Here is a 23,392-nt window from a genome sequence, read left to right as displayed (position 1 = left end):
AGTGTCTCCCTCCCAGGTGGTGTAGTGTCCCCCTCCCAGGTGGTGTAGTGTCCCCCTCCCTCCCAGGTGGTGTAGTGTCCCCCTCCCAGGTGGTGTAGTGTCCCCCTCCCAGGTGGTGTAGTGTCCCCCTCCCAGGTGGTGTAGTGTCCCCCTCCCAGGTGGTGTAGTGTCCCCCTCCCAGGTGGTGTAGTGTCTCCCTCCCAGGTGGTGTAGTGTCTCCCTCCCAGGTGGTGTAGTGTCCCCCTCCCAGGTGGTGTAGTGTCCCCCTCCCAGGTGGTGTAGTGTCCCCCTCCCTCCCAGGTGGTGTAGTGTCTCCCTCCCAGGTGGTGTAGTGTCTCCCTCCCTCCCAGGTGGTGTAGTGTCTCCCTCCCAGGTGGTGTAGTGTCTCCCTCCCAGGTGGTGTAGTGTCCCCCTCCCTCCCAGGTGGTGTAGTGTCTCCCTCCCAGGTGGTGTAGTGTCTCCCTCCCTCCCAGGTGGTGTAGTGTCCCCCTCCCAGGTGGTGTAGTGTCTCCCTCCCAGGTGGTGTAGTGTCTCCCTCCCAGGTGGTGTAGTGTCCCCCTCCCAGGTGGTGTAGTGTCTCCCTCCCAGGTGGTGTAGTGTCTCCCTCCCAGGTGGTGTAGTGTCCCCCTCCCAGGTGGTGTAGTGTCCCCCTCCCAGGTGGTGTAGTGTCTCCCTCCCTCCCAGGTGGTGTAGTGTCCCCCTCCCAGGTGGTGTAGTGTCTCCCTCCCAGGTGGTGTAGTGTCTCCCTCCCAGGTGGTGTAGTGTCCCCCTCCCAGGTGGTGTAGTGTCTCCCTCCCTCCCAGGTGGTGTAGTGTCCCCCTCCCTCCCAGGTGGTGTAGTGTCCCCCTCCCTCCCAGGTGGTGTAGTGTCCCCCTCCCAGGTGGTGTAGTGTCCCCCTCCCAGGTGGTGTAGTGTCTCCCTCCCTCCCAGGTGGTGTAGTGTCCCCCTCCCAGGTGGTGTAGTGTCTCCCTCCCAGGTGGTGTAGTGTCCCCCTCCCAGGTGGTGTAGTGTCTCCCTCCCAGGTGGTGTAGTGTCTCCCTCCCAGGTGGTGTAGTGTCTCCCTCCCAGGTGGTGTAGTGTCTCCCTCCCAGGTGGTGTAGTGTCCCCCTCCCAGGTGGTGTAGTGTCCCCCTCCCAGGTGGTGTAGTGTCCCCCTCCCAGGTGGTGTAGTGTCTCCCTCCCAGGTGGTGTAGTGTCCCCCTCCCAGGTGGTGTAGTGTCTCCCTCCCAGGTGGTGTAGTGTCCCCCTCCCAGGTGGTGTAGTGTCCCCCTCCCAGGTGGTGTAGTGTCTCCCTCCCAGGTGGTGTAGTGTCCCCCTCCCAGGTGGTGTAGTGTCTCCCTCCCAGGTGGTGTAGTGTCCCCCTCCCAGGTGGTGTAGTGTCCCCCTCCCTCCCAGGTGGTGTAGTGTCTCCCTCCCAGGTGGTGTAGTGTCTCCCTCCCAGGTGGTGTAGTGTCCCCCTCCCTCCCAGGTGGTGTAGTGTCTCCCTCCCAGGTGGTGTAGTGTCTCCCTCCCAGGTGGTGTAGTGTCCCCCTCCCTCCCAGGTGGTGTAGTGTCCCCCTCCCAGGTGGTGTAGTGTCTCCCTCCCAGGTGGTGTAGTGTCTCCCTCCCAGGTGGTGTAGTGTCTCCCTCCCAGGTGGTGTAGTGTCCCCCTCCCTCCCAGGTGGTGTAGTGTCTCCCTCCCAGGTGGTGTAGTGTCTCCCTCCCAGGTGGTGTAGTGTCTCCCTCCCTCCCAGGTGGTGTAGTGTCCCCCTCCCTCCCAGGTGGTGTAGTGTCCCCCTCCCAGGTGGTGTAGTGTCTCCCTCCCAGGTGGTGTAGTGTCTCCCTCCCAGGTGGTGTAGTGTCTCCCTCCCAGGTGGTGTAGTGTCCCCCTCCCTCCCAGGTGGTGTAGTGTCCCCCTCCCTCCCAGGTGGTGTAGTGTCCCCCTCCCAGGTGGTGTAGTGTCTCCCTCCCAGGTGGTGTAGTGTCTCCCTCCCAGGTGGTGTAGTGTCCCCCTCCCAGGTGGTGTAGTGTCCCCCTCCCAGGTGGTGTAGTGTCCCCCTCCCAGGTGGTGTAGTGTCTCCCTCCCTCCCAGGTGGTGTAGTGTCCCCCTCCCAGGTGGTGTAGTGTCCCCCTCCCAGGTGGTGTAGTGTCTCCCTCCCTCCCAGGTGGTGTAGTGTCCCCCTCCCAGGTGGTGTAGTGTCCCCCTCCCAGGTGGTGTAGTGTCTCCCTCCCTCCCAGGTGGTGTAGTGTCCCCCTCCCAGGTGGTGTAGTGTCCCCCTCCCAGGTGGTGTAGTGTCTCCCTCCCTCCCAGGTGGTGTAGTGTCTCCCTCCCAGGTGGTGTAGTGTCCCCCTCCCAGGTGGTGTAGTGTCTCCCTCCCTCCCAGGTGGTGTAGTGTCCCCCTCCCAGGTGGTGTAGTGTCTCCCTCCCAGGTGGTGTAGTGTCCCCCTCCCAGGTGGTGTAGTGTCTCCCTCCCAGGTGGTGTAGTGTGTTTTCACTCCTGTCTGTGGTTCTGTCTGTGTGTCTGTCTGTACCAGCCATAGCTCCTACAGTTCTGATCCAGTTTGGATGAAATGTTGCACATATACTGTAGACCAACAATTCTCAAATATGTTTAAAATCAATCAATGACAAGTATTTTAATTTAATTAATTTCCACCATTGTCCATTGAAATCAATATTAAGGGTAAACATAAAGCACAAGGGTGATGCTACACAAAGCCTCAGCTCTGGTAATCAGCTCTCTGGCAACAGTTTACAATATGGAAATGACAGAGTGAACCTTGTAATGTAGTTGATACACCTATAAGCTTTGGGTTTTAAAATCACTTCATTTCATACATAAAAATATACATTTATTTTCTTTTTACAATTCTACATTTTGTTACATTTCTTTGAGTAAAATGTGTCTCAATATAATACTGACCAGAGAGTCTCCAGTTTACAGTGTGGACTCTTCAGTCCAACAGAGAGCAGCTCCACTCCTGAATCCTGCAGGTCGTTCTCACTCAGGCACAGCTCTCTCAGACTGGAGGAGGTAGAGCTGAGAACTGAGGCCAGAGCTACACAGGATCTCTCTGAGAGGTTACAGCTCTGCAGCCTGAATGAAGATGGATGGGAAGGAAACCAGAATGAACCCAGCATGCAGGAAATATTTCATTATTTAAACAGGTAAAAAGTAGTCAGTAGTCATTAAACTAACCCTAACACTCAGTAGAGCAACTGATTTACAGAGTTTCCTGTCCTGCAGCAGAAAGAAAAGATATATTATGTAAATAGAAAATAGAACGAAGATGATTTTTTTTTTTTTTTAAACAATTCTTGGAAAAGAAAGGATGAGAAAGTACATGAATATTAAGAAGGATTTATTAACAACCATAGAACAAGATGAGGTTGTGTGAATTATGAATTAATTACACCAGTGCACACTGTAGTGTCTCCCTCCCTCCCAGGTGGTGTAGTGTCCCCCTCCCAGGTGGTGTAGTGTCCCCCTCCCAGGTGGTGTAGTGTCTCCCTCCCAGGTGGTGTAGTGTCTCCCTCCCAGGTGGTGTAGTGTCTCCCTCCCTCCCAGGTGGTGTAGTGTCTCCCTCCCAGGTGGTGTAGTGTCTCCCTCCCAGGTGGTGTAGTGTCCCCCTCCCAGGTGGTGTAGTGTCTCCCTCCCAGGTGGTGTAGTGTCCCCCTCCCAGGTGGTGTAGTGTCTCCCTCCCAGGTGGTGTAGTGTCTCCCTCCCAGGTGGTGTAGTGTCCCCCTCCCAGGTGGTGTAGTGTCTCCCTCCCAGGTGGTGTAGTGTCTCCCTCCCAGGTGGTGTAGTGTCTCCCTCCCAGGTGGTGTAGTGTCTCCCTCCCAGGTGGTGTAGTGTCCCCCTCCCAGGTGGTGTAGTGTCCCCCTCCCAGGTGGTGTAGTGTCTCCCTCCCAGGTGGTGTAGTGTCCCCCTCCCTCCCAGGTGGTGTAGTGTCTCCCTCCCTCCCAGGTGGTGTAGTGTCCCCCTCCCAGGTGGTGTAGTGTCCCCCTCCCAGGTGGTGTAGTGTCTCCCTCCCAGGTGGTGTAGTGTCTCCCTCCCAGGTGGTGTAGTGTCCCCCTCCCAGGTGGTGTAGTGTCTCCCTCCCAGGTGGTGTAGTGTCTCCCTCCCTCCCAGGTGGTGTAGTGTCCCCCTCCCAGGTGGTGTAGTGTCTCCCTCCCAGGTGGTGTAGTGTCTCCCTCCCAGGTGGTGTAGTGTCCCCCTCCCAGGTGGTGTAGTGTCTCCCTCCCAGGTGGTGTAGTGTCTCCCTCCCAGGTGGTGTAGTGTCTCCCTCCCTCCCAGGTGGTGTAGTGTCTCCCTCCCAGGTGGTGTAGTGTCTCCCTCCCAGGTGGTGTAGTGTCCCCCTCCCAGGTGGTGTAGTGTCTCCCTCCCAGGTGGTGTAGTGTCCCCCTCCCAGGTGGTGTAGTGTCCCCCTCCCAGGTGGTGTAGTGTCCCCCTCCCAGGTGGTGTAGTGTCCCCCTCCCAGGTGGTGTAGTGTCTCCCTCCCAGGTGGTGTAGTGTCTCCCTCCCAGGTGGTGTAGTGTCTCCCTCCCAGGTGGTGTAGTGTCTCCCTCCCAGGTGGTGTAGTGTCTCCCTCCCTCCCAGGTGGTGTAGTGTCTCCCTCCCAGGTGGTGTAGTGTCTCCCTCCCAGGTGGTGTAGTGTCTCCCTCCCAGGTGGTGTAGTGTCTCCCTCCCTCCCAGGTGGTGTAGTGTCTCCCTCCCAGGTGGTGTAGTGTCCCCCTCCCAGGTGGTGTAGTGTCTCCCTCCCTCCCAGGTGGTGTAGTGTCCCCCTCCCAGGTGGTGTAGTGTCTCCCTCCCTCCCAGGTGGTGTAGTGTCTCCCTCCCAGGTGGTGTAGTGTCCCCCTCCCAGGTGGTGTAGTGTCTCCCTCCCAGGTGGTGTAGTGTCCCCCTCCCAGGTGGTGTAGTGTCCCCCTCCCAGGTGGTGTAGTGTCTCCCTCCCAGGTGGTGTAGTGTCTCCCTCCCAGGTGGTGTAGTGTCCCCCTCCCAGGTGGTGTAGTGTCTCCCTCCCAGGTGGTGTAGTGTCTCCCTCCCAGGTGGTGTAGTGTCTCCCTCCCTCCCAGGTGGTGTAGTGTCTCCCTCCCTCCCAGGTGGTGTAGTGTCTCCCTCCCAGGTGGTGTAGTGTCTCCCTCCCAGGTGGTGTAGTGTCCCCCTCCCAGGTGGTGTAGTGTCCCCCTCCCAGGTGGTGTAGTGTCTCCCTCCCAGGTGGTGTAGTGTCCCCCTCCCAGGTGGTGTAGTGTCCCCCTCCCTCCCAGGTGGTGTAGTGTCCCCCTCCCAGGTGGTGTAGTGTCTCCCTCCCAGGTGGTGTAGTGTCTCCCTCCCAGGTGGTGTAGTGTCTCCCTCCCTCCCAGGTGGTGTAGTGTCCCCCTCCCAGGTGGTGTAGTGTCCCCCTCCCAGGTGGTGTAGTGTCTCCCTCCCAGGTGGTGTAGTGTCTCCCTCCCAGGTGGTGTAGTGTCTCCCTCCCTCCCAGGTGGTGTAGTGTCTCCCTCCCAGGTGGTGTAGTGTCCCCCTCCCAGGTGGTGTAGTGTCTCCCTCCCAGGTGGTGTAGTGTCCCCCTCCCAGGTGGTGTAGTGTCTCCCTCCCAGGTGGTGTAGTGTCTCCCTCCCAGGTGGTGTAGTGTCCCCCTCCCAGGTGGTGTAGTGTCTCCCTCCCAGGTGGTGTAGTGTCTCCCTCCCAGGTGGTGTAGTGTCTCCCTCCCAGGTGGTGTAGTGTCTCCCTCCCAGGTGGTGTAGTGTCCCCCTCCCAGGTGGTGTAGTGTCCCCCTCCCAGGTGGTGTAGTGTCTCCCTCCCAGGTGGTGTAGTGTCCCCCTCCCTCCCAGGTGGTGTAGTGTCTCCCTCCCTCCCAGGTGGTGTAGTGTCCCCCTCCCAGGTGGTGTAGTGTCCCCCTCCCAGGTGGTGTAGTGTCTCCCTCCCAGGTGGTGTAGTGTCTCCCTCCCAGGTGGTGTAGTGTCCCCCTCCCAGGTGGTGTAGTGTCTCCCTCCCAGGTGGTGTAGTGTCTCCCTCCCTCCCAGGTGGTGTAGTGTCCCCCTCCCAGGTGGTGTAGTGTCTCCCTCCCAGGTGGTGTAGTGTCTCCCTCCCAGGTGGTGTAGTGTCCCCCTCCCAGGTGGTGTAGTGTCTCCCTCCCAGGTGGTGTAGTGTCCCCCTCCCAGGTGGTGTAGTGTCCCCCTCCCAGGTGGTGTAGTGTCCCCCTCCCTCCCAGGTGGTGTAGTGTCTCCCTCCCAGGTGGTGTAGTGTCCCCCTCCCAGGTGGTGTAGTGTCCCCCTCCCAGGTGGTGTAGTGTCTCCCTCCCAGGTGGTGTAGTGTCCCCCTCCCAGGTGGTGTAGTGTCTCCCTCCCTCCCAGGTGGTGTAGTGTCCCCCTCCCAGGTGGTGTAGTGTCTCCCTCCCTCCCAGGTGGTGTAGTGTCTCCCTCCCAGGTGGTGTAGTGTCTCCCTCCCAGGTGGTGTAGTGTCCCCCTCCCAGGTGGTGTAGTGTCTCCCTCCCTCCCAGGTGGTGTAGTGTCCCCCTCCCAGGTGGTGTAGTGTCTCCCTCCCAGGTGGTGTAGTGTCTCCCTCCCTCCCAGGTGGTGTAGTGTCTCCCTCCCAGGTGGTGTAGTGTCCCCCTCCCAGGTGGTGTAGTGTCCCCCTCCCAGGTGGTGTAGTGTCCCCCTCCCAGGTGGTGTAGTGTCTCCCTCCCAGGTGGTGTAGTGTCTCCCTCCCTCCCAGGTGGTGTAGTGTCTCCCTCCCAGGTGGTGTAGTGTCCCCCTCCCAGGTGGTGTAGTGTCTCCCTCCCAGGTGGTGTAGTGTCCCCCTCCCAGGTGGTGTAGTGTCCCCCTCCCAGGTGGTGTAGTGTCCCCCTCCCAGGTGGTGTAGTGTCTCCCTCCCAGGTGGTGTAGTGTCTCCCTCCCTCCCAGGTTGTGTAGTGTCCCCCTCCCAGGTGGTGTAGTGTCTCCCTCCCAGGTGGTGTAGTGTCCCCCTCCCAGGTGGTGTAGTGTCTCCCTCCCAGGTGGTGTAGTGTCTCCCTCCCAGGTGGTGTAGTGTCTCCCTCCCTCCCAGGTGGTGTAGTGTCTCCCTCCCAGGTGGTGTAGTGTCCCCCTCTCAGGTGGTGTAGTGTCCCCCTCCCAGGTGGTGTAGTGTCTCCCTCCCAGGTGGTGTAGTGTCTCCCTCCCAGGTGGTGTAGTGTCCCCCTCCCAGGTGGTGTAGTGTCTCCCTCCCAGGTGGTGTAGTGTCTCCCTCCCAGGTGGTGTAGTGTCCCCCTCCCAGGTGGTGTAGTGTCCCCCTCCCAGGTGGTGTAGTGTCTCCCTCCCAGGTGGTGTAGTGTCTCCCTCCCAGGTGGTGTAGTGTCCCCCTCCCAGGTGGTGTAGTGTCCCCCTCCCAGGTGGTGTAGTGTCTCCCTCCCAGGTGGTGTAGTGTCCCCCTCCCAGGTGGTGTAGTATCCCCCTCCCAGGTGGTGTAGTGTCTCCCTCCCAGGTGGTGTAGTGTCCCCCTCCCAGGTGGTGTAGTGTCCCCCTCCCAGGTGGTGTAGTGTCTCCCTCCCTCCCAGGTGGTGTAGTGTCTCCCTCCCAGGTGGTGTAGTGTCTCCCTCCCAGGTGGTGTAGTGTCTCCCTCCCAGGTGGTGTAGTGTCCCCCTCCCAGGTGGTGTAGTGTCCCCCTCCCAGGTGGTGTAGTGTCTCCCTCCCTCCCAGGTGGTGTAGTGTCTCCCTCCCAGTTGGTGTAGTGTCCCCCTCCCAGGTGGTGTAGTGTCCCCCTCCCAGGTGGTGTAGTGTCCCCCTCCCAGGTGGTGTAGTGTCCCCCTCCCAGGTGGTGTAGTGTCTCCCTCCCAGGTGGTGTAGTGTGTTTTCACTCCTGTCTGTGGTTCTGTCTGTGTGTCTGTCTGTACCAGCCATAGCTCCTACAGTTCTGATCCAGTTTGGATGAAATGTTGCACATATACTGTAGGCCAACAATTCTCAAATATGTTTAAAATCAATCAATGACAAGTATTTTAATTTAATTAATTTCCACCATTGTCCATTGAAATCAATATTAAGGGTAAACATAAATGCACAAGGGTGATGCTACACAAAGCCTCAGCTCTGGTAATCAGCTCTCTGGCAACAGTTTACAATATGGAAATGACAGAGTGAACCTTGTAATGTAGTTGATACACCTATAAGCTTTGGGTTTTAAAATCACTTCATTTCATACATAAAAATATACATTTATTTTCTTTTTACAATTCTACATTTTGTTACATTTCTTTGAGTAAAATGTGTCTCAATATAATACTGACCCGAGTCCCTCCAGTTTACAGTGTGGACTCTTCAGTCCAACAGAGAGCAGCTCCACTCCTGAATCCTGCAGCTTGTTCCCACCCAGGTTCAGCCGTCTCAGACTGGAGGAGGTAGAGCTGAGAACTGAGACCAGAGCTTCACAGGATCTCTCTGAGAGGTTACAGCTGTTCAGCCTGAATGAAGATGGATGGGAAGGAAACCAGAATGAACCCAGCATGCAGGAAATATTTCATTATTTAAACAGGTAAAAAGTAGTCAGTAGTCATTAAACTAACCCTAACACTCAGTAGAGCAACTGATTTACAGAGTTTCCTGTCCTGCAGCAGAAAGAAAAGATATATTATGTAAATAGAAAATAGAACGAAGATGATTTTTTTTTTTTTTTTTTTAAACAATTCTTGGAAAAGAAAGGATGAGAAAGTACATGAATATTAAGAAGGATTTATTAACAACCATAGAACAAGATGAGGTTGTGTGAATTATGAATTAATTACACCAGTGCACACTGTAGTGTCTCCCTCCCTCCCAGGTGGTGTAGTGTCTCCCTCCCAGGTGGTGTAGTGTCCCCCTCCCAGGTGGTGTAGTGTCCCCCTCCCAGGTGGTGTAGTGTCCCCCTCCCAGGTGGTGTAGTGTCTCCCTCCCAGGTGGTGTAGTGTCTCCCTCCCAGGTGGTGTAGTGTCCCCCTCCCAGGTGGTGTAGTGTCTCCCTCCCAGGTGGTGTAGTGTCCCCCTCCCAGGTGGTGTAGTGTCTCCCTCCCAGGTGGTGTAGTGTCTCCCTCCCTCCCAGGTGGTGTAGTGTCTCCCTCCCAGGTGGTGTAGTGTCTCCCTCCCAGGTGGTGTAGTGTCTCCCTCCCAGGTGGTGTAGTGTCTCCCTCCCAGGTGGTGTAGTGTCTCCCTCCCAGGTGGTGTAGTGTCCCCCTCCCAGGTGGTGTAGTGTCTCCCTCCCAGGTGGTGTAGTGTCTCCCTCCCAGGTGGTGTAGTGTCTCCCTCCCAGGTGGTGTAGTGTCCCCCTCCCAGGTGGTGTAGTGTCCCCCTCCCTCCCAGGTGGTGTAGTGTCCCCCTCCCAGGTGGTGTAGTGTCCCCCTCCCTCCCAGGTGGTGTAGTGTCTCCCTCCCAGGTGGTGTAGTGTCCCCCTCCCTCCCAGGTGGTGTAGTGTCTCCCTCCCTCCCAGGTGGTGTAGTGTCCCCCTCCCAGGTGGTGTAGTGTCCCCCTCCCAGGTGGTGTAGTGTCTCCCTCCCAGGTGGTGTAGTGTCTCCCTCCCAGGTGGTGTAGTGTCTCCCTCCCTCCCAGGTGGTGTAGTGTCTCCCTCCCTCCCAGGTGGTGTAGTGTCTCCCTCCCAGGTGGTGTAGTGTCTCCCTCCCAGGTGGTGTAGTGTCCCCCTCCCAGGTGGTGTAGTGTCCCCCTCCCAGGTGGTGTAGTGTCTCCCTCCCAGGTGGTGTAGTGTCCCCCTCCCAGGTGGTGTAGTGTCCCCCTCCCTCCCAGGTGGTGTAGTGTCCCCCTCCCAGGTGGTGTAGTGTCTCCCTCCCAGGTGGTGTAGTGTCTCCCTCCCAGGTGGTGTAGTGTCTCCCTCCCTCCCAGGTGGTGTAGTGTCCCCCTCCCAGGTGGTGTAGTGTCCCCCTCCCAGGTGGTGTAGTGTCTCCCTCCCAGGTGGTGTAGTGTCTCCCTCCCAGGTGGTGTAGTGTCTCCCTCCCTCCCAGGTGGTGTAGTGTCTCCCTCCCAGGTGGTGTAGTGTCTCCCTCCCAGGTGGTGTAGTGTCCCCCTCCCAGGTGGTGTAGTGTCTCCCTCCCAGGTGGTGTAGTGTCCCCCTCCCAGGTGGTGTAGTGTCTCCCTCCCAGGTGGTGTAGTGTCTCCCTCCCAGGTGGTGTAGTGTCCCCCTCCCAGGTGGTGTAGTGTCTCCCTCCCAGGTGGTGTAGTGTCTCCCTCCCAGGTGGTGTAGTGTCTCCCTCCCAGGTGGTGTAGTGTCTCCCTCCCAGGTGGTGTAGTGTCCCCCTCCCAGGTGGTGTAGTGTCCCCCTCCCAGGTGGTGTAGTGTCTCCCTCCCAGGTGGTGTAGTGTCCCCCTCCCTCCCAGGTGGTGTAGTGTCTCCCTCCCTCCCAGGTGGTGTAGTGTCCCCCTCCCAGGTGGTGTAGTGTCCCCCTCCCAGGTGGTGTAGTGTCTCCCTCCCAGGTGGTGTAGTGTCTCCCTCCCAGGTGGTGTAGTGTCCCCCTCCCAGGTGGTGTAGTGTCTCCCTCCCAGGTGGTGTAGTGTCTCCCTCCCTCCCAGGTGGTGTAGTGTCCCCCTCCCAGGTGGTGTAGTGTCTCCCTCCCAGGTGGTGTAGTGTCTCCCTCCCAGGTGGTGTAGTGTCCCCCTCCCAGGTGGTGTAGTGTCTCCCTCCCAGGTGGTGTAGTGTCCCCCTCCCAGGTGGTGTAGTGTCCCCCTCCCAGGTGGTGTAGTGTCCCCCTCCCTCCCAGGTGGTGTAGTGTCTCCCTCCCAGGTGGTGTAGTGTCCCCCTCCCAGGTGGTGTAGTGTCCCCCTCCCAGGTGGTGTAGTGTCTCCCTCCCAGGTGGTGTAGTGTCCCCCTCCCAGGTGGTGTAGTGTCTCCCTCCCTCCCAGGTGGTGTAGTGTCCCCCTCCCAGGTGGTGTAGTGTCTCCCTCCCTCCCAGGTGGTGTAGTGTCTCCCTCCCAGGTGGTGTAGTGTCTCCCTCCCAGGTGGTGTAGTGTCCCCCTCCCAGGTGGTGTAGTGTCTCCCTCCCTCCCAGGTGGTGTAGTGTCCCCCTCCCAGGTGGTGTAGTGTCTCCCTCCCAGGTGGTGTAGTGTCTCCCTCCCTCCCAGGTGGTGTAGTGTCTCCCTCCCAGGTGGTGTAGTGTCCCCCTCCCAGGTGGTGTAGTGTCCCCCTCCCAGGTGGTGTAGTGTCCCCCTCCCAGGTGGTGTAGTGTCTCCCTCCCAGGTGGTGTAGTGTCTCCCTCCCTCCCAGGTGGTGTAGTGTCTCCCTCCCAGGTGGTGTAGTGTCCCCCTCCCAGGTGGTGTAGTGTCTCCCTCCCAGGTGGTGTAGTGTCCCCCTCCCAGGTGGTGTAGTGTCCCCCTCCCAGGTGGTGTAGTGTCCCCCTCCCAGGTGGTGTAGTGTCTCCCTCCCAGGTGGTGTAGTGTCTCCCTCCCTCCCAGGTTGTGTAGTGTCCCCCTCCCAGGTGGTGTAGTGTCTCCCTCCCAGGTGGTGTAGTGTCCCCCTCCCAGGTGGTGTAGTGTCTCCCTCCCAGGTGGTGTAGTGTCTCCCTCCCAGGTGGTGTAGTGTCTCCCTCCCTCCCAGGTGGTGTAGTGTCTCCCTCCCAGGTGGTGTAGTGTCCCCCTCTCAGGTGGTGTAGTGTCCCCCTCCCAGGTGGTGTAGTGTCTCCCTCCCAGGTGGTGTAGTGTCTCCCTCCCAGGTGGTGTAGTGTCCCCCTCCCAGGTGGTGTAGTGTCTCCCTCCCAGGTGGTGTAGTGTCTCCCTCCCAGGTGGTGTAGTGTCCCCCTCCCAGGTGGTGTAGTGTCCCCCTCCCAGGTGGTGTAGTGTCTCCCTCCCAGGTGGTGTAGTGTCTCCCTCCCAGGTGGTGTAGTGTCCCCCTCCCAGGTGGTGTAGTGTCCCCCTCCCAGGTGGTGTAGTGTCTCCCTCCCAGGTGGTGTAGTGTCCCCCTCCCAGGTGGTGTAGTATCCCCCTCCCAGGTGGTGTAGTGTCTCCCTCCCAGGTGGTGTAGTGTCCCCCTCCCAGGTGGTGTAGTGTCCCCCTCCCAGGTGGTGTAGTGTCTCCCTCCCTCCCAGGTGGTGTAGTGTCTCCCTCCCAGGTGGTGTAGTGTCTCCCTCCCAGGTGGTGTAGTGTCTCCCTCCCAGGTGGTGTAGTGTCCCCCTCCCAGGTGGTGTAGTGTCCCCCTCCCAGGTGGTGTAGTGTCTCCCTCCCTCCCAGGTGGTGTAGTGTCTCCCTCCCAGTTGGTGTAGTGTCCCCCTCCCAGGTGGTGTAGTGTCCCCCTCCCAGGTGGTGTAGTGTCCCCCTCCCAGGTGGTGTAGTGTCCCCCTCCCAGGTGGTGTAGTGTCTCCCTCCCAGGTGGTGTAGTGTGTTTTCACTCCTGTCTGTGGTTCTGTCTGTGTGTCTGTCTGTACCAGCCATAGCTCCTACAGTTCTGATCCAGTTTGGATGAAATGTTGCACATATACTGTAGGCCAACAATTCTCAAATATGTTTAAAATCAATCAATGACAAGTATTTTAATTTAATTAATTTCCACCATTGTCCATTGAAATCAATATTAAGGGTAAACATAAATGCACAAGGGTGATGCTACACAAAGCCTCAGCTCTGGTAATCAGCTCTCTGGCAACAGTTTACAATATGGAAATGACAGAGTGAACCTTGTAATGTAGTTGATACACCTATAAGCTTTGGGTTTTAAAATCACTTCATTTCATACATAAAAATATACATTTATTTTCTTTTTACAATTCTACATTTTGTTACATTTCTTTGAGTAAAATGTGTCTCAATATAATACTGACTCGAGGTCCTCCAGTTTACAGTGTGGACTCTTCAGTCCAACAGAGAGCAGCTCCACTCCTGAATCCTGCAGCTTGTTGCCCCTCAGGTCCAGCCATCTCAGACTGGAGGAGGTAGAGCTGAGAACTGAGACCAGAGCTTCACAGGATCTCTCTGAGAGGTTACAGCTGTACAGCCTGAATGAAGATGGATGGGAAGGAAACCAGAATGAACCCAGCATGCAGGAAATATTTCATTATTTAAACAGGTAAAAAGTAGTCAGTAGTCATTAAACTAACCCTAACACTCAGTAGAGCAACTGATTTACAGAGTTTCCTGTCCTGCAGCAGAAAGAAAAGATATATTATGTAAATAGAAAATAGAACGAAGATGATTTTTTTTTTTTTTTTTTAAACAATTCTTGGAAAAGAAAGGATGAGAAAGTACATGAATATTAAGAAGGATTTATTAACAACCATAGAACAAGATGAGGTTGTGTGAATTATGAATTAATTACACCAGTGCACACTGTAGTGTCTCCCTCCCTCCCAGGTGGTGTAGTGTCTCCCTCCCAGGTGGTGTAGTGTCCCCCTCCCAGGTGGTGTAGTGTCCCCCTCCCAGGTGGTGTAGTGTCCCCCTCCCAGGTGGTGTAGTGTCTCCCTCCCAGGTGGTGTAGTGTCTCCCTCCCAGGTGGTGTAGTGTCCCCCTCCCAGGTGGTGTAGTGTCTCCCTCCCAGGTGGTGTAGTGTCCCCCTCCCAGGTGGTGTAGTGTCTCCCTCCCAGGTGGTGTAGTGTCTCCCTCCCTCCCAGGTGGTGTAGTGTCTCCCTCCCAGGTGGTGTAGTGTCTCCCTCCCAGGTGGTGTAGTGTCTCCCTCCCAGGTGGTGTAGTGTCTCCCTCCCAGGTGGTGTAGTGTCTCCCTCCCAGGTGGTGTAGTGTCCCCCTCCCAGGTGGTGTAGTGTCTCCCTCCCAGGTGGTGTAGTGTCTCCCTCCCAGGTGGTGTAGTGTCTCCCTCCCAGGTGGTGTAGTGTCCCCCTCCCAGGTGGTGTAGTGTCCCCCTCCCTCCCAGGTGGTGTAGTGTCCCCCTCCCAGGTGGTGTAGTGTCCCCCTCCCTCCCAGGTGGTGTAGTGTCTCCCTCCCAGGTGGTGTAGTGTCCCCCTCCCTCCCAGGTGGTGTAGTGTCTCCCTCCCTCCCAGGTGGTGTAGTGTCCCCCTCCCAGGTGGTGTAGTGTCCCCCTCCCAGGTGGTGTAGTGTCCCCCTCCCAGGTGGTGTAGTGTCTCCCTCCCAGGTGGTGTAGTGTCTCCCTCCCTCCCAGGTGGTGTAGTGTCCCCCTCCCAGGTGGTGTAGTGTCCCCCTCCCAGGTGGTGTAGTGTCTCCCTCCCAGGTGGTGTAGTGTCCCCCTCCCAGGTGGTGTAGTGTCTCCCTCCCAGGTGGTGTAGTGTCTCCCCTCCCAGGTGGTGTAGTGTCTCCCTCCCAGGTGGTGTAGTGTCCCCCTCCCAGGTGGTGTAGTGTCTCCCTCCCAGGTGGTGTAGTGTCTCCCTCCCAGGTGGTGTAGTGTCCCCCTCCCAGGTGGTGTAGTGTCCCCCTCCCAGGTGGTGTAGTGTCTCCCTCCCAGGTGGTGTAGTGTCCCCCTCCCTCCCAGGTGGTGTAGTGTCTCCCTCCCAGGTGGTGTAGTGTCTCCCTCCCTCCCAGGTGGTGTAGTGTCTCCCTCCCTCCCAGGTGGTGTAGTGTCTCCCTCCCTCCCAGGTGGTGTAGTGTCTCCCTCCCTCCCAGGTGGTGTAGTGTCTCCCTCCCAGGTGGTGTAGTGTCTCCCTCCCTCCCAGGTGGTGTAGTGTCCCCCTCCCAGGTGGTGTAGTGTCCCCCTCCCTCCCAGGTGGTGTAGTGTCTCCCTCCCAGGTGGTGTAGTGTCTCCCTCCCAGGTGGTGTAGTGTCTCCCTCCCAGGTGGTGTAGTGTCCCCCTCCCAGGTGGTGTAGTGTCTCCCTCCCAGGTGGTGTAGTGTCTCCCTCCCAGGTGGTGTAGTGTCTCCCTCCCAGGTGGTGTAGTGTCTCCCTCCCAGGTGGTGTAGTGTCTCCTTCCCAGGTGGTGTAGTGTCCCCCTCCCTCCCAGGTGGTGTAGTGTCTCCCTCCCAGGTGGTGTAGTGTCCCCCTCCCTCCCAGGTGGTGTAGTGTCTCCCTCCCAGGTGGTGTAGTGTCTCTCTCCCAGGTGGTGTAGTGTCTCCCTCCCTCCCAGGTGGTGTAGTGTCTCCCTCCCAGGTGGTGTAGTGTCTCCCTCCCAGGTGGTGTAGTGTCCCCCTCCCTCCCAGGTGGTGTAGTGTCCCCCTCCCAGGTGGTGTAGTGTCCCCCTCCCTCCCAGGTGGTGTAGTGTCTCCCTCCCAGGTGGTGTAGTGTCCCCCTCCCAGGTGGTGTAGTGTCTCCCTCCCAGGTGGTGTAGTGTCCCCCTCCCAGGTGGTGTAGTGTCCCCCTCCCTCCCAGGTGGTGTAGTGTCTCCCTCCCAGGTGGTGTAGTGTCTCCCTCCCAGGTGGTGTAGTGTCTCCCTCCCAGGTGGTGTAGTGTCCCCCTCCCAGGTGGTGTAGTGTCTCCCTCCCAGGTGGTGTAGTGTCCCCCTCCCAGGTGGTGTAGTGTCTCCCTCCCAGGTGGTGTAGTGTCCCCCTCCCAGGTGGTGTAGTGTCTCCCTCCCTCCCAGGTGGTGTAGTGTCTCCCTCCCAGGTGGTGTAGTGTCTCCCTCCCAGGTGGTGTAGTGTCCCCCTCCCAGGTGGTGTAGTGTCTCCCTCCCAGGTGGTGTAGTGTCCCCCTCCCAGGTGGTGTAGTGTCTCCCTCCCTCCCAGGTGGTGTAGTGTCTCCCTCCCTCCCAGGTGGTGTAGTGTCTCCCTCCCAGGTGGTGTAGTGTCCCCCTCCCAGGTGGTGTAGTGTCCCCCTCCCAGGTGGTGTAGTGTCCCCCTCCCAGGTGGTGTAGTGTCTCCCTCCCAGGTGGTGTAGTGTCCCCCTCCCAGGTGGTGTAGTGTCTCCCTCCCAGGTGGTGTAGTGTCCCCCTACCAGGTGGTGTAGTGTCTCCCTCCCAGGTGGTGTAGTGTCTCCCTCCCAGGTGGTGTAGTGTCCCCCTCCCAGGTGGTGTAGTGTCCCCCTCCCTCCCAGGTGGTGTAGTGTCTCCCTCCCAGGTGGTGTAGTGTCCCCCTCCCAGGTGGTGTAGTGTCCCCCTCCCAGGTGGTGTAGTGTCTCCCTCCCAGGTGGTGTAGTGTCTCCCTCCCAGGTGGTGTAGTGTCCCCCTCCCAGGTGGTGTAGTGTCTCCCTCCCAGGTGGTGTAGTGTCCCCCTCCCAGGTGGTGTAGTGTCTCCCTCCCAGGTGGTGTAGTGTCTCCCTCCCAGGTGGTGTAGTGTCCCCCTCCCAGGTGGTGTAGTGTCTCCCTCCCAGGTGGTGTAGTGACCCCCTCCCAGGTGGTGTAGTGTCTCCCTCCCAGGTGGTGTAGTGTCCCCCTCCCAGGTGGTGTAGTGTCTCCCTCCCAGGTGGTGTAGTGTCTCCCTCCCAGGTGGTGTAGTGTCCCCCTCCCAGGTGGTGTAGTGTCTCCCTCCCTCCCAGGTGGTGTAGTGTCTCCCTCCCAGGTGGTGTAGTGTCCCCCTCCCAGGTGGTGTAGTGTCTCCCTCCCAGGTGGTGTAGTGTCTCCCTCCCAGGTGGTGTAGTGTCTCCCTCCCAGGTGGTGTAGTGTCCCCCTCCCAGGTGGTGTAGTGTCTCCCTCCCAGGTGGTGTAGTGTCTCCCTCCCAGGTGGTGTAGTGTCTCCCTCCCAGGTGGTGTAGTGTCTCCCTCCCAGGTGGTGTAGTGTCTCCCTCCCAGGTGGTGTAGTGTCTCCCTCCCAGGTGGTGTAGTGTCCCCCTCCCAGGTGGTGTAGTGTCCCCCTCCCTCCCAGGTGGTGTAGTGTCTCCCTCCCAGGTGGTGTAGTGTCCCCCTCCCAGGTGGTGTAGTGTCTCCCTCCCAGGTGGTGTAGTGTCTCCCTCCCAGGTGGTGTAGTGTCTCCCTCCCAGGTGGTGTAGTGTCCCCCTCCCAGGTGGTGTAGTGTCTCCCTCCCTCCCAGGTGGTGTAGTGTCTCCCTCCCAGGTGGTGTAGTGTCTCCCTCCCAGGTGGTGTAGTGTCTCACTCCCAGGTGGTGTAGTGTCCCCCTCCCAGGTGGTGTAGTGTCTCCCTCCCAGGTGGTGTAGTGTCTCCCTCCCAGGTGGTGTAGTGTCCCCCTCCCAGGTGGTGTAGTGTCTCCCTCCCAGGTGGTGTAGTGTCTCCCTCCCAGGTGGTGTAGTGTCTCCCTCCCAGGTGGTGTAGTGTCCCCCTCCCAGGTGGTGTAGTGTCTCCCTCCCAGGTGGTGTAGTGTCTCCCTCCCAGGTGGTGTAGTGTCCCCCTCCCAGGTGGTGTAGTGTCTCCCTCCCAGGTGGTGTAGTGTCCCCCTCCCAGGTGGTGTAGTGTCCCCCTCCCTCCCAGGTGGTGTAGTGTCCCCCTCCCAGGTGGTGTAGTGTCCCCCTCCCAGGTGGTGTAGTGTCTCCCTCCCAGGTGGTGTAGTGTCCCCCTCCCAGGTGGTGTAGTGTCCCCCTCCCAGGTGGTGTAGTGTCTCCCTCCCAGGTGGTGTAGTGTCTCCCTCCCAGGTGGTGTAGTGTCTCCCTCCCAGGTGGTGTAGTGTCCCCCTCCCTCCCAGGTGGTGTAGTGTCTCCCTCCCAGGTGGTGTAGTGTCTCCCTCCCAGGTGGTGTAGTGTCTCCCTCCCTCCCAGGTGGTGTAGTGTCCCCCTCCCAGGTGGTGTAGTGTCCCCCTCCCAGGTGGTGTAGTGTCCCCCTCCCAGGTGGTGTAGTGTCCCCCTCCCAGGTGGTGTAGTGTCTCCCTCCCAGGTGGTGTAGTGTCCCCCTCCCTCCCAGGTGGTGTAGTGTCTCCCTCCCAGGTGGTGTAGTGTCTCCCTCCCTCCCAGGTGGTGTAGTGTCTCCCTCCCAGGTGGTGTAGTGTCTCCCTCCCAGGTGGTGTAGTGTCTCCCTCCCAGGTGGTGTAGTGTCTCCCTCCCAGGTGGTGTAGTGTCCCCCTCCCTCCCAGGTGGTGTAGTGTCTCCCTCCCTCCCAGGTGGTGTAGTGTCTCCCTCCCAGGTGGTGTAGTGTCTCCCTCCCTCCCAGGTGGTGTAGTGTCTCCCTCCCAGGTGGTGTAGTGTCTCCCTCCCAGGTGGTGTAGTGTCTCCCTCCCAGGTGGTGTAGTGTCTCCCTCCCAGGTGGTGTAGTGTCCCCCTCCCAGTTGGTGTAGTGTCTCCCTCCCTCCCAGGTGGTGTAGTGTCTCCCTCCCAGGTGGTGTAGTGTCTCCCTCCCAGGTGGTGTAGTGTCTCCCTCCCAGGTGGTGTAGTGTCTCCCTCCCAGGTGGTGTAGTGTCTCCCTCCCAGGTGGTGTAGTGTCTCCCTCCCAGGTGGTGTAGTGTCTCCCTCCCAGGTGGTGTAGTGTCTCCCTCCCAGGTGGTGTAGTGTCTCCCTCCCTCCCAGGTGGTGTAGTGTCTCCCTCCCAGGTGGTGTAGTGTCCCCCTCCCAGGTGGTGTAGTGTCCCCCTCCCTCCCAGGTGGTGTAGTGTCTCCCTCCCTCCCAGGTGGTGTAGTGTCCCCCTCCCTCCCAGGTGGTGTAGTGTCCCCCTCCCAGGTGGTGTAGTGTCTCCCTCCCAGGTGGTGTAGTGTCTCCCTCCCAGGTGGTGTAGTGTCCCCCTCCCTCCCAGGTGGTGTAGTGTCTCCCTCCCAGGTGGTGTAGTGTCTCCCTCCCAGGTGGTGTAGTGTCCCCCTCCCAGGTGGTGTAGTGTCCCCCTCCCAGGTGGTGTAGTGTCTCCCTCCCAGGTGGTGTAGTGTCCCCCTCCCAGGTGGTGTAGTGTCCCCCTCCCAGGTGGTGTAGTGTCTCCCTCCCAGGTGGTGTAGTGTCTCCCTCCCAGGTGGTGTAGTGTCCCCCTCCCAGGTGGTGTAGTGTCCCCCTCCCAGGTGGTGTAGTGTCTCCCTCCCTCCCAGGTGGTGTAGTAATAATAATAATAATAATAATAATTCATTTAATTTATATAGCGCTTCTCAATAACCCGAAGTCGCTGACAGTAGTCGGGAGCAGGGGTACAAACAAAGAGGCGAAAGCAAAGAAACAAAACAAAACAACAAAGAAACAAAAACAAAGGAACATGAGACCATGGGGGGAACGGGGGAGACAGCCTGATGGCACAAAAAAAAGACTAGAGACATATCGATCAGGTTGGAGGGGAGGGGGGGGTTTAGGGGTGGGGGGGGTTGAAGGCAAGGGAGAACAGGTGGGTTTTGAGGCGAGCTTTGAAGGTGGAGAGTGTAGGGGAGTCTCTGATGGACTGGGGGAGGGAGTTCCAGAGTCGGGGTGCAGTGCGAGAGAAGGCCCGATCTCCGAAGTTTTTAAGCTTGGATGTCGGGACGGTGAGGGAGGCAGTGGAGGAGGACCGGAGGGAACGGGTTGGGCGGTAGGGGAGAAGGAGATCAGTCAGGTAGGGGGGGGCCAGGCTGTGGAGGGCTTTGAAGGTGAGGAGTAGTGTTTTAAAGTTAATGCGGTGTTTGATCGGGAGCCAGTGGAGGGAGTGGAGGACAGGAGTGATGTGTTCGCGGGACCGGGTGTTAGTGAGGAGGCGGGCGGCTGAATTTTGGACCATTTGCAGTTTATGGAGGGAGCGGGAGGTGATACCAGTGAGGAGGGAGTTGCAGTAGTCCAGGCGGGAGGAGATGAAGGCGTGAATGAGGGATTCAGCAGCGGGGGGGGAGAGGCAGTGACGGATTTTTGCGATGTTGCGGAGGTGAAAGTAGGATGTTTTGACGATGGAGCGGACGTGGGGGTCAAATGAGAGGGTGGGGTCAAGGAGGACACCAAGGTTGCGGACTAGGGGGGAGGGGGTGATGGTGGAGTCGTTGATGGTGAGTGTGATGGGTCCGGATCTGGTGAGGGTGGTTTTGGTGCCAATGATGAGGAGTTCAGTCTTGTCACTGTTCAGTTTGAGGAAGTTGTGGGTCATCCAAGTTTGGAGTTCGGTGATGCATGATTCAATGTGACTGAGGGGTGGGCTGTGGGGGGATTGTGTACTGATGTATATTTGGGTGTCGTCAGCGTAACAGTGGAAGTTGAGGTGGTATTTGCGGATGATGTGACCAAGGGGGAGAATGTAGCAGATGAAGAGCAGGGGGCCAAGGACTGAGCCTTGGGGGACCCCCTGTGTGACTGGGGAGGGGGGGAGGTGTGGCCGGAGAGGGAGATGAATTGGTGTCTGTCAGTGAGGTAGGAGGAGAACCAGTCAAGTGCTGTGCCCTCAACACCCAGTTGGTGCAGCCTTTGGAGGAGGATGGAGTGACACACTGTGTCAAAGGCTGCACTGAGATCGAGTAGGATCAGGATGTTGAGGGCACCGGAGTCAGCGGAGATGAGGAGGTCGTTGATGACCTTTACCAGTGCAGTTTCGGTGCTGTGAGCGGGACGGAAGCCAGACTGAAGGGGTTCATATAGGGTGTTGGACTGGAGATGGGAGTGGAGTTGGGAGGCAGCAATACGTTCCAGTGTTTTTGAGAAAAAAGGAAGATTGGATATGGGGCGGTAGTTGGAGAGGGTGGATGGGTCAAGAGTGGGTTTTTTGAGGACAGGGGTGACAGCGGCGAGTTTGTAGGGGGAGGGGACGTGGCCTAGGGATAGTGACTGGTTGAAAAGGGCGGTGAGGTGGGGGATGAGAGCAGGGAGGCAGGCTTTGGTGAGAGTAGTGGGTAGGGGGTCAAGGGAGCAGGTAGTGGTCTTGGAGGTAGTCATGAGGTCCATGATGAAGGAGGAGTCAACTGGGGCGAAGGCAGTAAAAGGGGTGGGAGGGATGGAGTCAGGTGGGGGAAAAATGTTGGTGGGGGGGGCGAGGGTGGGGGAATTGGCGATGCGGGCAGTCAGTGAGCTGTTGATTAAAGATACTTTATTATTGAAGAAGAGGAGAAACGAGTTGCAGAGGTCAGGGGAGGAGAGTGAGTTATTGTCCGGGGGTTGTAAGAGTTTCTTGACAGTGGAGAAGAGGGTCCGGGGGTTGCGGTTGCTGCTGTTGATGATGGTGGAGTAGTGGGCAGATTTGGCAGCTTGGAGTGCATCACGGTAGGAGGAGACGTGCTGTTTGTGGAGGTCGGCGTGGATGGTGAGGCGGGTTTTTTTATAGAGGCGTTCTAGTTGACGGCCGGTCTGCTTCATGGAGCGGAGTTCCGGAGTGTACCAGGGGGAGGAGGTGGTGAATGAGACAGTGATGGTTTTCAGGGGTGCCAGTGAGTCGAGGGAGTCAGAGAGAGTAGAGTTGAGGAGGAGGGCATAGTCGTCGGGGTTAGAGGGGGCGGAGTCAGGGGGAAAGGCAGAGGATATGGATTGAGACAGTGTGAGAGGGTCAATGGATTTTATGTTACGGAAAGAGATGGTGCGTTTGATGGAGTGGTGGGGTGGGGGAAGGGGAGCAGAGAAAAGGATGCAGTAGTGGTCAGAGAGTGGGAATGGGATGGGGTGAGGATTGGATATGGGTAGTGTAACGGCCAAAATGGACTTAATGTGCAATGGATTTATGTGACCAGGGGGTGGCGCTTCTTTTATATAAGCGTCAGGTACACCTGTAGGAGGAGGAGTTTTGACCCGGAAAAGGCAACGGTTTTTGACCGCACGTACGACGCAGGTCTCAGGTCGAAATGTTTGTATCCAATTAGGTATCATATTCATTATCATTTAATCAGTTTAAGGAACAAAAAACAAGGATATTCTGTTTGCACGGTGAAGCAAATAAATATCATTTTCCAAGAAAGCTGCCTGCATTGTGTCATTGGGACAAGGACTGTTTGGTATGAGACCAGGAATATAACGGCGCGTCAGCCAGTCTAACTGGGGATCAAGATTTCTCAGTAGCTCCGTATAAGACGGGAGCTCCTTTAATATTAGTCAAAAACCGCGCACCAGTTGGACTCTTGCTTGGAGACTGGGGAAGATTCGATGCGTTAGGGGACGTCGGAGAATCTCAACCGGAGGAAGGCGAGGAGCTGCTGCTGTTGTTGTGTGGAGGAAGAGGATTCTACTGTTGCTGCTGCATCGCGGATCCGCCTGCAGCCGTTCGTGGAGGAGGAAGACACCGGTGCTGACTCGAAGTGGCTGAGGATCAGTACTGGACCGCGAGTACTGATCCGTGAGGCGACATCATGGTACCCAACGCAAGGAGGTATGTGAATAGCGCTATATAAATACATGGCCATGTAAAATTGTGTGCACACATAACTTGGGGTTGAGCGTAAATCCATGGTTGCTGAAGAGGAATAACACTTGACTACGCGGACCTTTTTTGTAGTGACTATGTTGCGCGACTCGTCACCAGCCGTCTCGTTTTAATTCAGACAATCTAATAACATGGCGACGCGCAAAACGGCATCAAACGTTTCCATGGAGACCACAGCGCGCTCCGCTGTTAGCGGTGACGTCACTGGGAAACGTGTCGTTAAAATGACTGCCAAGGCTGTTGCAGAACATTGTGGCAAATTGGATGCCAGCAGAAAACGTAAATTTAACATGGCAGCCAAGATAAAAGATTCAATTCTTGGTTTCATGTTAAATAATGAGAAGGAAAAAGTAGAGAAGGCTCTTACAGATTTGAATCAGGTGTGTTATGAGGCGAAATGCATACATGACAATCTTCTGTTGGGTTATACGTTACATGATGAAAAAGAAGAACAAGACACCTGGTTTAAAGCAAAAATGTTGTCAATCAATGAGTGTATTTCAAATGCAAAACTGTGGGTTTCAAATATTGAAGGTATAACGAATGTATATGATGGTAAAACAACTGAAGGTGATTTGCATTTAATGGATGATGGTATTGCTCCAAATGACAGTGTGTCAAACATTGTGAGCAAATATTCAAAAACAAGTAGCAGGTCATCTGCCAGGATCTTAGCTGAAGCCGATAGAGCTGCACTTCTCGCTCGTGCTGATTCTCTAAAAGAAAAACATGATTTGGAGGAGCAGGAGCATCAGTTGAAGGAGCAGGAGCATCAGTTGAAGGAGCAGGAACTAAAGTTGAAAAGAAAAAAGGAACAACTAGAGGTGGACACTGAATTGGCTGCAAGCACTGCAAGGTTGGCCGTGTTGCACTCCTCTGAAAGTAAGCGTTCATCTCGTGCACCTTCAAATGCAATGAATTCCTATTTTGAAAGGGAACACCACAAGCTAAATCCTGTTGCAAGGGAATACCAACCTGGGACATTAACACAACGAAGTAAATTGACACAATTGTCAATACCACCAAACAAGCCTGTGGATGTGAGACCAAAGGAACGTGGTCACTGGCATAGCACTGCTGCTAACCGCCAATATAATCACAACCACAAGGAACAGGAAAGCAGAATGGGAACAACTGACAATGTTCAAATCAATTCAAACCAACCTGCAAACATGCTTACCATCATGGAGAGGCAAAATGAGATAACTGCTGCTCTGGTGCAGCAACAGCATTCCAGGTCTCTGCCACCACGAAATATCCCAACATTTGAAGGTGACCCTCTCCAATACAGAACATTCATCAAAGCATTTGAACAAGGAGTGGAGGAAAAGGCAACAGACGCTGATGCTTTGTATTATCTGGAGCAGTTCACAAGAGGACAGCCACAGGAATTGGTGCGTAGCTGCCAGCATATGGCTCCTGAGCGTGGTTAC

At 57.1% G+C, this 23,392-nt stretch overlaps 1 protein-coding gene across 1 annotated transcript in view; it reads right to left on the bottom strand.

Moving 5' to 3' along the window:
* LOC311244800 (uncharacterized protein) overlaps positions 1 to 23,392 on the bottom strand; it is a gene marked incomplete at its 5' end in the record, with an annotated part of 48,811 nt that overhangs the window by 24,427 nt on the left and 992 nt on the right. Inside the window, 3 exons of the mRNA XM_084334487.1 lie at positions 2,903 to 3,076; positions 8,241 to 8,414; positions 12,739 to 12,912. Of these exons, the coding sequence (XP_084190613.1) occupies positions 2,903 to 3,076; positions 8,241 to 8,414; positions 12,739 to 12,912 (522 nt within the window). The remainder of the gene's footprint in view (positions 1 to 2,902; positions 3,077 to 8,240; positions 8,415 to 12,738; positions 12,913 to 23,392) is intronic.

The sequence above is a fragment of the Notolepis coatsorum genome (assembly GCF_963971535.1).
Source record: "Notolepis coatsorum genome assembly, chromosome: 18".
NCBI classification, from domain to species: domain Eukaryota; kingdom Metazoa; phylum Chordata; class Actinopteri; order Aulopiformes; family Paralepididae; genus Notolepis; species Notolepis coatsorum.
This window is presented reverse-complemented; position numbering and strand designations above follow the sequence as displayed.